Here is a 14,023-nt window from a genome sequence, read left to right as displayed (position 1 = left end):
TAGTCAAACATTGTATCTCGCAATGATTAAACTTCCAGAACAAGCAGGGCTACATAGAGAGCTGTTAGACTTTGAGTTTCTTTTACATTTGGACTCTGATTCAGGCAGCAGCTGAAGAAGAAGATATATTTAGTTACAATGTAACTAGCATTAAGGAGCCACAGTAATAGAAAGAAGTGAGGATGATAAACTGAGGTCAATGACATAGAAAGTCCCAAGCACTACAGATAGAACAAACAGGAGAAAGGCACTTCCCACACTGAGTCTTCAGTGTGTCCCCAGTAAAATATGCATCTCAATAGTATTTTCTGAACAAGCATCAATTTACCAAGATGATTTTACTTCTGCACAAAGATGGCTTGCCTTGGGACACGTGACAGCCCTTCATGACCTTTCATGTGTAGAGATCAAGTCAGGGCCTACAACCAATGATTATGGATTCCATTATTTCCCCCCTCCCACACCATTTATCAAAATATCACAAATTCCACTGTTTGATTCCTCCCTCCACTCTGGCTTTAACATGAAAATTAGTCCCTCGAGGGAGTGTGGTGAAGTGTACATTTTTGTTATTGATGATGATTGTTTGTTGAAGACAGGGTCTCCCTATGTAGTCCTGGCTGTCCCAGAACTGGCTCTGTAGATCAGGCTGGCCTCGAACTCACAGAGATCTTCCTGTCTCTACCTCCCAAGTGCTGGGACTAATGACATCTACTACCAAGACCGGTCCTTTGTTATTGCTTAGACAAGGTCTCACTAGGCAATCCCAGCTGTCCTGGAACATTTTCTTATCAGGCTGACCTAAAACTTGTGATGAGTCTCTTGTCTTTTGCCTTCCAAGTACTGGGTTTACAGATGCATGCTGCTGCAGCAGAAGTCATTTATAGATTTTTTTTTCTAGAGCTACACATTGAAGCCAGGGTCTCAAGCATACTAGGCATGTGCTCTACTACTGAGCTTTAACCCCCAGACTGCTCCCTTTTTAAACATTTATTTATTTTACTATCTCAAGATAAAATCTTGCTGCGTTGGTCCTGACTGTGTAGTCCAGGCTGGCCTTGAGCTCATAGCAATTCTCCTGACTCAGCCTCCAGAGTGCTGGGATTACAGGAGTGTTGTTACACTTGGCTTCACTGAACAACCTTGTGCATACATCTCTGCCCCGTTTGGTTATCTTCTTGTATTATCCCCTTCCTTTCACTTTATTTCCGATGAAGTTCTCTCTGCTGAGAGGATAACATGCTGTTACTGGGGACTGGGAGAAACCATTGTTTGAAAAATAATATTAAATTGGCTTCCAGGGGCTGGCAAGAGGGCTCAGTATTAAAAGGCATTTGCCATCAAGACAGATGGCCTAAGTTCAATACCAGGAACTCACGTGATCGAAGGAGAAAACTGGTTCCAAGTTGTCCTCTGGTCTTCACGTATGTGAAACAATACATACATACTCATGAACATGCATACAAGCATACATACTCACCCATGTCCACCTAACTCTAGTCCCTGGTTAGAAAAGCCAAGGCTCTTTTCTGACCTCCTCAGACACCAGCCATACATGTGACAGAGACACATGCAGGCAACACTCCCATATATAGAATAATAAAATATACAAATTAAAACAAACAAAACTGATTATTGTTCTGAGAGGCAGAGACAGACAGATCTCTGTGAGTTCAAGGTTAGCCTGGTCGACTTATCAAGGCCCGCCTCCAACCAAAGCAGACTATTAATGATGTTCAGTTCTGCTAGCCTAGTCCGAGGCAGCCAGATATTACATAATCAAATAAGTGTAGCACGTTCAAACAAAACTGCACACATAGGACTGGAGAGATGGATCAGCGGTAAAGAGCACTGGCTGCTCTACCAGAAGTCCCGAGTTCAATTCTCAGCAACCACATGGTGGCTCACAACCATCTGTAATGGGATCTGATGCCCTCTTCTGGTGTGCATGCAGACAGAGCACTCATATTCATAAATAAAATAAAAATAAATCATTTTTTAAAAAAATGGTATATAAGACAACCTGCCAGTCAGAGTTGACCTATGGAATGTTATTCAATGACCTCTGTCCTCAGACGTCCTTTTTACCATTATAACAGATATTCTAGAAAGAGGCATGAAGTAGAGATAATTCAGTGGGTGAGAGATGCTAAGCCTGATGTCCATGATCTTGTATGCTGGAAGGAGAGAACCAACTTCTCAGAGTTCTCCTCTAACCTCCATGAATGTCAGAACACCTTCACATGCCTACATGCCTTCCATGTCTACTCATGGACACACCAGCATGCATGGGCCCACATACATCCACACAATAAATAAATAAGTATAAGTTTTTAAAAGTAGAGGGGTTGACATTTTCTTATAAAACACCATTCACAGCTGGGGATGTGGCTTGGTCAATAGGGTGCTCGCCTGGCATGCAGAGCCCCAGGTTCACTCTGCAGCGTCTCCTTACCTGGGTACAGTAGCCATGACTGTAATCTTGGCACTTGGGAGGTGGAGTCAGGGGGAATCAGTTCACGGCCAGCCTCAGATATATTTCAGGTTCAAGACCAGCCTAGACTGCATGGGACTTTGTTTTTTTAAAAACAATAACCAAATAACTACCCCATCACTTCAAACATAGCAAAACCAACATCCCACAGGGTATAAATAAAAATCCTGTGGGAGAGTCACCAAATGTCATGCGACAATAGTGAATGAATAATTCCTGTCCCAGGGCAGCATGGGATGATGTCATTGGATAGGGGACACAGAAGGAGCTAGAGTTAGAGGAGTCAGAAAAAAAAAAAGTGGGGTGGGAATCCAGTAGCAGAGGAGAATCTGGGCAGGCTGTGCTTCAAGGGGAACACCTGCCAGAGCTTTGCAGCACTTAGAAAGGACCCTGTCAGGTGGTCACACAGGGATCACATGGGGGCATCTGACCACCACACAGCCTCTCACTCTTGGAGACATGATGGGTTTGACACTTGGGCTGGCCATCTGAAGAATGTAACCTCACCTGCCTCCGTTGGAACAATTGGTCCAAGACACATAGAGGACACAGACCAGGATAGTGATAGTCTTTCTCTAGAAATATTCAAAACTAAGCAAATGGACCCCTTCCCCTCTGAGTATAAGAGTGTGGGCTTCGGTATCCTGCAGCTTGGCTTGACTTCCTGGTGAGGGCCAATGTGAACTAATAAACCTAGGAGGAGAGAGACAGAGAAGGAAACGGCTCAGGAGCTTTGAGCTTTACTTCCAGCCATCCCTGACATCTGCCCCCCACCCTGCCTTTCCTTGTAATAGGAGCTAATAAATTCCTTGTTTGCACGGGTTGTCTTCCCCTTTCTCAGAACTCTGCTCAGAGACCTTCGTTTCTGAAACACACCCTGACTCTTCTCTACTTCTCTACTGCCACCAGCCTGGAGGGCAGGAGCCACCCAGCGGTCCCCTGACCCTCTCCTGTTTCCTGTAATCCAGTGTCCACTCAGCAGGACAAGCTGTCCTAGGGCAAGGTCAACAGGACCATGTCAGTTCTCCACCTGAAATGTCCCTGTGATCGTCTGACTTGACTTCTTACCATTTCTCCTAATCGCAGGGCTCCTCCTTCCTCTCTGGCCACCTTCTTGTTTCTCAAACTCCCCACATCCCTGGTTTCCTCCTTGTCCTTGAATCCACTGCTTGGGGTTTTATGGTTAGCTCGGTCTTCTTCTTCTTCTTCTTCTTCTTCTTCTTCTTCTTCTTCTTCTTCTTCTTCTTCTTCTTCTTCTTCTTCTCCTTCTCCTCCTTCTCCTTCTCCTTCTTCTCCTTCTTCTCCTTCTTCTCCTTCTTCTTTAAAGATAGATTTATTTATTTATTTATTTATTTATTTATTTATTTATTTTTATGTATGTGAGTACACTGTGGCTGTCTTCAGACACACCAGATGAGGGCATCTGATCTCATTACAGATGGTTGTGAGCCACCATGTGGTTGTTGGGACTTAAACTCAGAACCTCTGGAAGAGCAGTCAGTGCTCTTAACCGCTGAGTCATCTCTCAAGCCCCATTCATTTTTTTCTTTATAAGGTGATACAACTGTAGCTCCCCAGACCTATTTCTTTAGGCTTGGCAGCAAACACCTTTACTCACTGAGCCATCTCACCGGTCCATCTTTTTATTTTGTTTTAATGATTGTGTGTTTGCCTGTGATATTCGTGAGAGTGAGAACAGGGGAAACACACAGGGCAGCCTTGGTTGTTGGTTCTTTCCTTCTCCGATGAGGGTCCAGGAGACATAACTCAGATCATCATCGGTGCCCTTACTCTTTGTTGCCTGTCCATCTCCCTGGGGTTTGTGTTCTGAGCCAGCAGCATCTCTGCCTGCCTTGTGCACAATCTATCCACACAGCAGGCAATCAACAGTTACTGAATGGACTCATTATATAACACAGGGTGTGACATCCAGTGCAGCTCCAGTACCTGCTGGGTCTCTCCACTATTTAAGTCAAAGAGGACCTTGGACTTGACACTGACCCATAGCCAGTCTGCCTACACATGTATGCACTGACAACTGTCAGTTTGGCCTGGATAGGGGAGCATCTCCCTCCCAGGTCGGCTTCCTCCTCTGTGGATCCCCTGATCACACAATCTCCCAAGCCCCAGCTTCCAAGGTCTGACTTTATGGTTCCTTTCAGTTCATAGGATGACCTTGACCATGAGAAAGCACTGGCCATAAAAGGAAAGATCCTTGACTCCTTCCTGGATGGTTAACGATTGATAGTAATTAGGAGACAGAGGACTGGAGTGGGCACTCCGCAATGTCAGATCATACTGGGCTCCGGGCGCTTTCAGGTTGTGAGTCAAGTGGGGTCAGTCTGTCACAGGAGGTCATGCATTCGAGGGGTCATTCACCCTGGACTGGCAGCAAAGGCATCGGGTGTGTGCTAAGGGCAGAGCTACCAAATGGGCCCCGGCTGCTGTGAGCTCTGTAGGTGGATTGCCTAGCTACAACTGTGCATTCCTGGGGAGAGTTCCCGTGAGGGAGAAGAGGAAAACACAGAAACCAGGGCCACTCTACCCAGCCTGAGGTCCCAGGAATCCCGGATCCAGGGTGAGTGCTCTCAGCCTGCTGTGTGGTGGGAGGACGAGGGTCTGTGGCAGGAATCACACCAACGGTCTAAGCTCTGTTTAAAATGAAGGGATTTGGTAGAAGGGACAAAGGGACCATGACACCATGCACCATTGCACCATGAATGCAATGTCATGTCCACTAAGTGACATCCAAAGAAAGATAGAGTTTAATTTAATAATGATATTTAAAATAGTATGTGACAGGTACCTTAAGAATAACTGAACTTGGCTATTTCTGGAAATGTTACTTGTACTTTTTTTTTAAAAAATGATCTTATGTGTATGACTGTCTTGTCTGCATGTATGTCTGTGCATCACCCATGTGCAGTGTCCTCAGAAGTCAGAAACCAGAGCTGGCTCTCCTGGAACTAGACTTACAGATGTTTGTAAGCTGCTATGTAGGTTCTAGAAATCAAACCCAGGTCCTCTACAAGAGCAGCAAGTGGTCCTAACAGCCGAGCCATCTCTCCAGCTCCCAATTTTTACTTTGTTTGATTGTTTGTTTAATGGAATAGACTGGATGTCTCTACAATTTTGCTCAGATGACTGCAGAACCTGGAAAAGTTTGTGCTGCTACTGATACATAGTATATTGTTCCTACCATGTTCTCTCTCTCTCTCTCTCTCTCTCTCACTCCCCCCACCCACACAAACCCACAAGTTGCAGGTTTTGAAATTAGTTGTGGGCTGGAGAGATGGCTCAGAGTAGCGCTGACTACTCTTCCAGAGGTCCTGAGTTCAATTCCCAGAAACCACATGGTGGCTCACAATCATCTGTAATGAGATCTGATGCCCTCTTCTGGTGTGTGTCTGAAGCTACAGTGTACTCATATACATAAAATAAACATGTCTTTAGAAAAAATAAAAAGAAACCAGCTGTGCTGTTATCTATGGAAGGAAAGAACCTTGTTTTACTATGCTGAGTTGACAGTGTAGAAAGTCACAGCCACTAGGGCCCACAAACATTAAACTTAATCCCCTCTTGGGAGTAACACACTATATTAAATGCATACAGCCATCATACATGGATTTGATTACAGGAGCTAGTAGACACATCTTTTAAATGCCAATGGATGTGAACAGGTCTATGCTACTGTGGTATCTCAGAGTGGGAGAGCTTGGGCTTTTGGTCTTTATCACAACATTATTATATGTATTATATACATTTAGAACACATATTCCATTTAGATATCAGCCTACATGCACCTTTTTTCTCTTCCTCTCTCCCCCCCCCCCCCCCCGCCGACTCTCTGACATATTCCTGTTCTCCTTCTCACCCCCATCTCCCTCTCCATCTCCATCCTTTGGTCCTTCTTCTTCCATTTCTGTCCCTAACCCTATGCCTCTCTCTTCTGGGAATTTGGCCCAGGAACTCATATATGTTAGGCCGCTCAACCACTGAGATATAGCCCAAGCAGCCATTCATCTCTATACACTTAGTTCCATGAATTAAATATCTCAAATCAAAATTGCTCTTTCAAAAAAAGCATAATATACACCACATTGAAACATGTCTATAAGTGTGCAGAATATACAACATACGAGTGGAGGGATTGAGCTGGACAGATGACAGTGGTTAAGAGCACTGGATGCCTTTCCAGAGGACTGGGGTTTGATTCCCAGCCCTCTGTGGCGTCTCACAACTGCCTGTAATTCCAGTTCCAGGGATCCAACACTCTCTTCTGGCCTCTATGGACATAAGGCATGCAAGCTGTGTACAGACATACATGCAGGAAAACACCCATATATATAAAATAAATACAACTAAAAAAAAATGTAGGTCAGTAGTAGAGTACTTACTCGCCTGTGTAAGGCCCTTGGTTTGATCTCCAGCAATACACACACACACACACACACACACACACACCAAGAAATTACACACATATGCTTTTATGAATGAATGGCATACTCAAAGAAATAAGCACAGAGGTTTTCAAAGTCAATGTCACATTCTGGTATCTAGGTTCTATCACAGTCCTCAGAAGGAGACAGTTTCTGCTACCTAGACCTCAATAATCTGATGTTATTAACCCAGGGGCTGCAACTGACCAGAATTCCTTTTTCTCAGTGCGGTATTCTGAACAGTTAGCTGGGGCTAAATGCAGACTTCATTGGTTAGCCAATCTCATGACTTTGTCTTTTCTATCACATCCCTCCATCAAGGAAGTTGGAAGTAGGCATCTGAGTCCCCAAATGTCTTTAAAACGTCTCTATTTTTAATTTTAATTATGTGTGTGTGTGTGTGTGTGTGTGTGTGTATGAGTATGTGCATGTGTGTGCAGGTACTTGTAAAAGCCGGGAAAGGGCGCTGGATTCTCTAGAACTATAGCACCAGGCGACTGGGAACTGAACTCAGTTCCTTTACAGCAGTGGTTCTCAACTTTCCCAATGCTACCTCCCTTTAATACATTTTCTCGTGCTGTGGTGACGCCCCAACCATAAAATTACTTTGTTGGTACTTCATAACTGTAATTTTGCTGTTGTGAATTGTAATGTAAATACCAGATAAGCAAGATATCTGATATGCAACCCCTGGAGGGGTCATGACCCACAGATTGAGAACTGCTGCTTTACAAGACCAGTGCGTGCATTTAACCCCTGAGCCTCTGTCCAGCCCCCTAAAGGTCTTTCTTCCCACAATTCATACCTACGTAGACACACACATGAATAGTCATATCCAAGAAAGCTGAGCTCTGACACTCGGGTCAAATGATTGTTTTCCAGTCTATCGGTGCTGTTTGTTTTTTCAAGGGGACTTGGTCCTTTGGCTGTCTGCCATTCAGTTGTTTGAGAAAGTTCCAGGCTGTGGGTACAAAGACAGTCTCAGGCAGAATTGTAGACCCTTTGCACGTGGTCCCTCTGCCTTTGGTGGGTCTCGTGAGTGCCCAGAACCTGTTTTCATGACTTATCTATTCCATCCCTTTCTCCTGTTTTATATCTTCAGTTATGTATTTTTAATTTTCTTTGATTTCTGTTTGTCCTTGGTTTCTCAGAGGCAACAATCCTAATGTGTTTAACATGTCTCTTTAAAGATATTCTAGTAAAACATGTGCTGTTTTGTTTGAATGTTTTCAGTTTTGATAAATGGTATAGCACATCCCTCTTGAGGACAGTTAAAGCCTTTATTGCATTTATTTGGGGTGGGGGAATACACCCATGTCACGGCACATATGTAGAGATCAAAGGACAATTGGTGAGAATTAGTCCTCGTCTTCCACTATGAGGGGCCTGGGAATCGAACTCAGTTTAGCTATTTGCTGAGCTTGTTTCCCTATCTAGGATTAAAATTTTCATCACAAGTGTTTTGTATTCTTGGTTAGATTAATCTATCAGGATTTTCAACTTGCAGCCCACAGGCCACATGCAGTCGAGAATAGCTAAACATAAGGTTTTAAAATTTGGGATTATAAAGTCCTTGTAGATGACAAGAACCTGCAGAGTAGTCAGGGGTACCAGATGCTGGCCAAGGCCTGGACTACCCAGTACAGTAGCCGTCAGCCACATATTGTTACTGCCCCTGAAATGAGGCTAGTATCAAAAAATGCAGCCGGGCGGTGGTGGACGCACGCCTTTAATCCCAGCACTTGGGAGGCAGAGGCAGGCGGATTTCTGAGTTCGAGGCCAGCCTGGTCTACAGAGTGAGTTCCAGGACAGCCAGGGCCACACAGAGAAACCCTGTCTTGAAAAACAAAAACAAACAAACAAAAAAAAGCAAAACACCTCAATATTTTTACATCACATAATGTGATTTCAATCACATTGAAATAATACTTCAAGTGTACTGTCTTGGAAAAATAACGTCACGTCACCGTTTCTTTAAGTAAGTACAGAAAATCTTGGGTGACGTAATGCAGCAGGAAGATTCACCTGCTTTATTTCCCAGGGACAAAACCAGGCTCACGCTACGGGACCATCTCAGGGAGAGTGGTTCATGCTCTTCTCTTGCCAACAACAGAAACCATTTCTGGTCCTTATCCCCATCCTACCCCATGCCACTTACACTACGGAAAGAAGAAAGGCTTACCAATGCAGCCTAGTGCCCCGCAACTGCCTTTCTAGGACTCTTCCAGCTTCTTGCCCATAGGAGGCAGCAGCGTGTCGATCCCCAGAGGGAGACTAAGCTAGGCTAGATTTCTGGGCGTGTGAAAAGACACTGGCCTGTGATTGGCTACGGGGAGTAGGCGGGGGGGGGGGAGCGGGGGAGTGCGGAGGGGAGAGATGGGTCACATTAAAAGTGAAATGGAGTTGCCTGGCTGGCAGAAGCGGAGTTTAGGGGAAGGTGTCAATTGCAAGGGCTCTCTCAGTCCGCCAGGGGCTCAGCCTCACACTGGCCTATCTATGCCCCTTCCCTGCACTCTATGAATTTTTATAGATTTGAATCGCTCCCTCCTCTGTAGTTTCTGACTTCAGACCCCTCCTGCTCCTAAGATCACATTCTTATTTTATCTATGTATTTATCTATCTATGTATCTATCTACTAGCTATCATGGACAAAACCCCCACAAATCTCACTTCAAAGCCAAATGTAAGTGTCCATGGCCCAGGAACACAGATCTCAGTTACTCTAAATATCACATTCCAAGTAGTAGCAGTTTCATGATGGGTTATTGTTGTTTTGAGATAGGGAGCCCTGGCTGTACTGGACCTTGCTGTGGTGAACATGCTGGCCTTGAACTCACAGGGATCCTCCTGCCTCTGGCTCTCAAGTGCCTCATGACGTTTTATGGTAATAGGACAATGAAAAGCACAAGTTAAGACAGTTTCTATGTGCATCACTAAAAAGCATCAGGGTACACAAAAGCAGCATCTGCTGTAGTCCCAGACACTCTAGGACCGCATTCTTAGTCTCCTGAATGGTACAAGCTAGAGGTCTGTTTGCTAAAGGACGTGCCTGATAGTCACAAAGATGCTAGGTCAGACCTGGAGAAGAGTAATAAATGGTTACCGAGGGGACTAGAGACGGCTCAAGATAATTTGGTTCTGAATTTGTAACATTCCAACCTTTCCGAAGACAGGTTCTAGTCAGTGACCTGCCTTGTAAGGTGCGCTTCTTTCAAGGGACTGTCACTCTGCCTGCCTGTCGATTGTTTACTGTGACATGGTGTCTCTGTGTACCTCATGCTGGCCTGGTCCTCCCCATGTTACCCAGGCCTTGAACTAGCCTAACAATCCTCCTGACTCTTGAACATCTCCAGTGGACTCACTGCCACACTCAGGCCTGCTCCGGCTAGGGAATGGGTTGAGGTGGGTCACCAACACCAAAATACTGGTGATCTCCAACCTTATAGGAAGCTTAGCTCTTATTTTATAATTCTCTGTGCCTGAATAAACACTGACTTCTGGTAGTTAACATATGCTGTATGGCAGTGGGGGAACTGGAGCTATTAACTCTTTGTGAACCGGGAAAAGAAAGTCACACTTGCAGCAAGAAAATATGCACACACACACACGCACACACACACACACATTCCAAGCCCTCTTTCTATCCTAATGCAATGAACCTGTGACACATAAAGGTTTACAAAGCCCTAGTTGCAGCCTTCATATTGTAGAGGGCTCAAAACTACCTATATAAATTTAAGAAGTCTATGGAATCATTATTAGGAATTATGAAATCATCAATTTGTCTACATAGCATTGCTACAAGACAAGACATCTTTGATGATCTGCAGAATATCTGCCCAATAAGGTGAGCTAATGCCCAGGAATTATTATACTATTTTAATAATGATAGGAAAGGCATACCAGCTGCAAGAAGCAATCCTGAAATGAAATCCCTTTGGGCCTTGCCATACATACAATGGGCCATCTCCAGGAAGGTCACTCGCATGCCTTTAGCCTATCCTAGATGGTTCCTGCCATGGCTCAGGCTCCTTCAGCCCTAAACCTGTGGGCTATAGAGCTGCTGGTTTGGAGAAGGAGGACAGGTAAATCAAGGGTACTTCCTGATGTTTCTGGAGTTGTCTGCTCAGAGGCCAGGACCTGGAAGGCCAAGTGGGCAGCTGGGACCTCAAGACTTGTCTATTCACAGGCCAGAAACATCTCAACCAGTAGCAGGAACATGGACCACAGTGCAGAGGGAGCTGCAGTCAGAGCCGAAGTGCCCCAGGAACTGCTGGAAGAAATGCTTTGGTATTTTCGTGCAGAAGATGGTAGGTGATGGTGGGTAGGCAGGGCAATTCATCACTGTCTATCATTCTCCACTTCCTTTTCCTCAGGGTATGGGTGGCCCACTCTCTATCACCTCTACTATTTATTAAGTTAGTTGTACTGTGTGCCAGGCACTGTCCCTAGCACTGAGATACAGCAGTGAGCAAAACACAAGTCTCTGCCTACACAGAGTGTCCATTCTAGTAGAGGAGACAGAAAATAAATCAACAGCTAAGAGAATAACATGTTCTTAGTGTATAATAAAAAAGAAGCAAGCTGGCCAGTGATGGTGGCTCGTGTCTTTAATCCCAGCACTCAGAAGACAGAGGCTGATGGATCTCTGTGCGTTCGAGAAAGAAACCCTGTCTTAGAAGAAGAAGAAGAAGAAGAAGAAGAAGAAGAAGAAGAAGAAGAGGAGGAGGAGGAGGAGGAGGAGGAGGAAGAGGAGGAGGAGGAGGAGGAGGAGGCTGGAGAGATGGCTCAGGGGTTAAGAGCATTGACTGTTCTTCCAGAGGTTCTGAGTTCAATTCCCAGCAACCACATGGTGGCTCACAACCATCCGTAATGGGATTCAAAGCCCTCTTCTGGTGTGTCTAAAGACAGCTACAGTGTACTCATATATATAAAATAAATAAATAATTCAATAATAATAATAATATAATAATAATAAGAAGAAGAAACAGCAGCAGCAAGCTGGGAGTGGTGGCACAGACTCTCGACCCTAGCTATTCAAGAGCTTCAGCCACAAAGAGCACAAGTTCAAGGCCAGCCTGAGCCACATGGTGAACTGAAGACCAGCACAGGCAACGTAGTGAAACCTTATTTTAAAAGTTTTGGCCCTCCGTGGTGGAGTGCCTGCCAGGCGTGTGAGAAATCTTAAACTGAACTCTCAATATGGCATGGGGTGTGGGGATTATGCAGCAAGAAAGACAATGTAATCAAGGAAAGTCTCACTAACAGAACATTCTGGTAAAGGCTTGGAGTCTGTCACAGTCTGACACCCGGCGCACGCACCACCCAGTCTGCCACTTCAACAACAGTAACAGTAAATGCATCCAGTTAGGCTGTGATTACTCCATCCCTCACCCCTCCTCCTTCTTTTCCTAAAGGCAGTATAAAATTGAAGACTGAAATTCTAGTTTCCTCCTTGCCGCTCACACCTCCTTTACCCAGTCATTATGCAAACATAGCACCGTCCCCCCCAATCCCGTTCCCCCCCGCCCCCTTTTCCCCTCCGTAGGATCAGGGCTGGTCCAGGGTGGAAACCCTGTCTCCATCCCAACCCCACTGGTCAGTTGGAGAGTTCTCCTAAAGCAAGGGGTCTTGATGGGAGTCTCCATAAAAGGAACAAATGATTCTCTGAGATGGGCCTGAGCCCAAGCTCCAGCTATGAATGGGTCTGAAGGCCCCTGGCCTCTGCTCAAGGGTCTCTCTCTCTGTGTGTCCCTCCTCAGCGGCTCCTTGGAATTATTCCATCCTGGTTCTGGCAGTCCTGGTGGTGGCCATAAGCATGTACCTCCTGAGAAGGAGCATCCTGGCAAACAGGTGAGGGGTTGGTTAGGTGTGGGTCTCCATAGGGAGCACTGGGGCTTCCTTTCTAGATCTCAATCTAAGCCGGAGTCACGTTAGTGAAACTAGCTCTTCAGCTTTTGAGGGCTGTCATCCAGGACCAAAGCTATGAAACAAACCACCCAGCAGCTGCCCCTCCCCCACTATCCCCTATCCTCAGCCAGTAAGTCCGAATGATCCAGAAGGGTGTCACCCTTTATAACCCTGGACCCTCTTAGCCTGTCAGAAAGCATCCCTTTCAGCAAACTCAACTGAGAGACAAGGTGCTATCCACAGGAACACAGATCTGCTCTCCTGTGGGCCAGGAACTTAGTTCCTTCCACTGTGGCCAGGATATCCAAGAAGTTCCTTGGGTAAACCAGCTTAGAGAAAGGAGAGACTTTCAGGGATTACTAGAAAGACTGTCAGGTGGAGGAAGCAGTGGGAGTCAGGTGTAGGATTGTGTCTTACATGCATGTCCAGTGGTGTGGATAAACCTGTTTGGAGAAACAGGTAGGGTAAGAGATAGAAGGTTAGTTAGGGATTTCTGGCAGCATCGTAGGGATAGAGTCTGCCAGGTGAAGACCTGTACTAAGTATGATGACCTCCCTGGGGTCAGGATAGTGTGCTTTGGTGAAAGGTCACAGGGCTCAGAATAGGCAGACTTAGATGTGTGATACAGGTATGTGCTTCATTGGCCTCCGACACCATGTTTGCTCATCTCTAAGAGGAAGGGCTGGCAATCAAAGCTTAGCTCCCAGGTGGCCTTGCAGTGGGACAATAGATGCAAGAGTGGGAGCCATTGGGAGCCACTGTCACTTCTGAACAGAGGAGCTCCCCTCAAGCTAACTACTGGCCCCTGACCCAACCACTCAGTATCCCCCCCCCCATCAATACTATTTCTTCTCCTCCTAGAAATCGAAAGAAGCAGCCACAAGACAAAGAAACTCCAGAAGACCTGCATCTAGATGATTCCAAAATGAAGGAGAACAGCAGCCTGGGTATCCTAAAAGAGACACTTATCTCAGAGAAGCCGGACTTGGCCCTGGGGGAAACTGAGCTGAATGAGAAAGACACCTCACTAGTCTTTCTACCAGAAGCACAGGAAACGGAGAGCTAGGGAGCATTGAGGGGACCATGCAACCTCAGCCAGACACATGACTGTGATCTGATCTCAGCTCTGTGGCCTCAAACCCCTTAGGTTAGACAATACCCCACCAAGCCACCTAACTTA

The 14,023-nt window shown here is 45.6% G+C and overlaps 1 protein-coding gene across 1 annotated transcript; it reads left to right on the top strand.

Moving 5' to 3' along the window:
- Positions 1-5,051: 5,051 nt before the first annotated feature.
- Slc51b (solute carrier family 51 beta subunit) lies at positions 5,052-13,926 on the top strand. Its single transcript, XM_028752360.1, has 4 exons — positions 5,052-5,072; positions 11,123-11,243; positions 12,696-12,786; positions 13,705-13,926. The coding sequence occupies exons 2-4, from the start codon at positions 11,153-11,155 to the stop codon at positions 13,907-13,909; spliced, it is 387 nt and encodes a 128-aa protein (XP_028608193.1). The 5' UTR covers positions 5,052-5,072; positions 11,123-11,152; the 3' UTR covers positions 13,910-13,926.
- The last annotated feature ends 97 nt before the right edge of the window (positions 13,927-14,023 follow it).

This window comes from Grammomys surdaster, unplaced genomic scaffold (assembly GCF_004785775.1).
Source record: "Grammomys surdaster isolate TR1022 unplaced genomic scaffold, NIH_TR_1.0 125896, whole genome shotgun sequence".
Classification (NCBI taxonomy): Eukaryota; Metazoa; Chordata; class Mammalia; order Rodentia; family Muridae; genus Grammomys; species Grammomys surdaster.
Note: the sequence above shows the minus strand (reverse complement) of the source record. Positions and strands in the feature narration are given on the sequence as shown.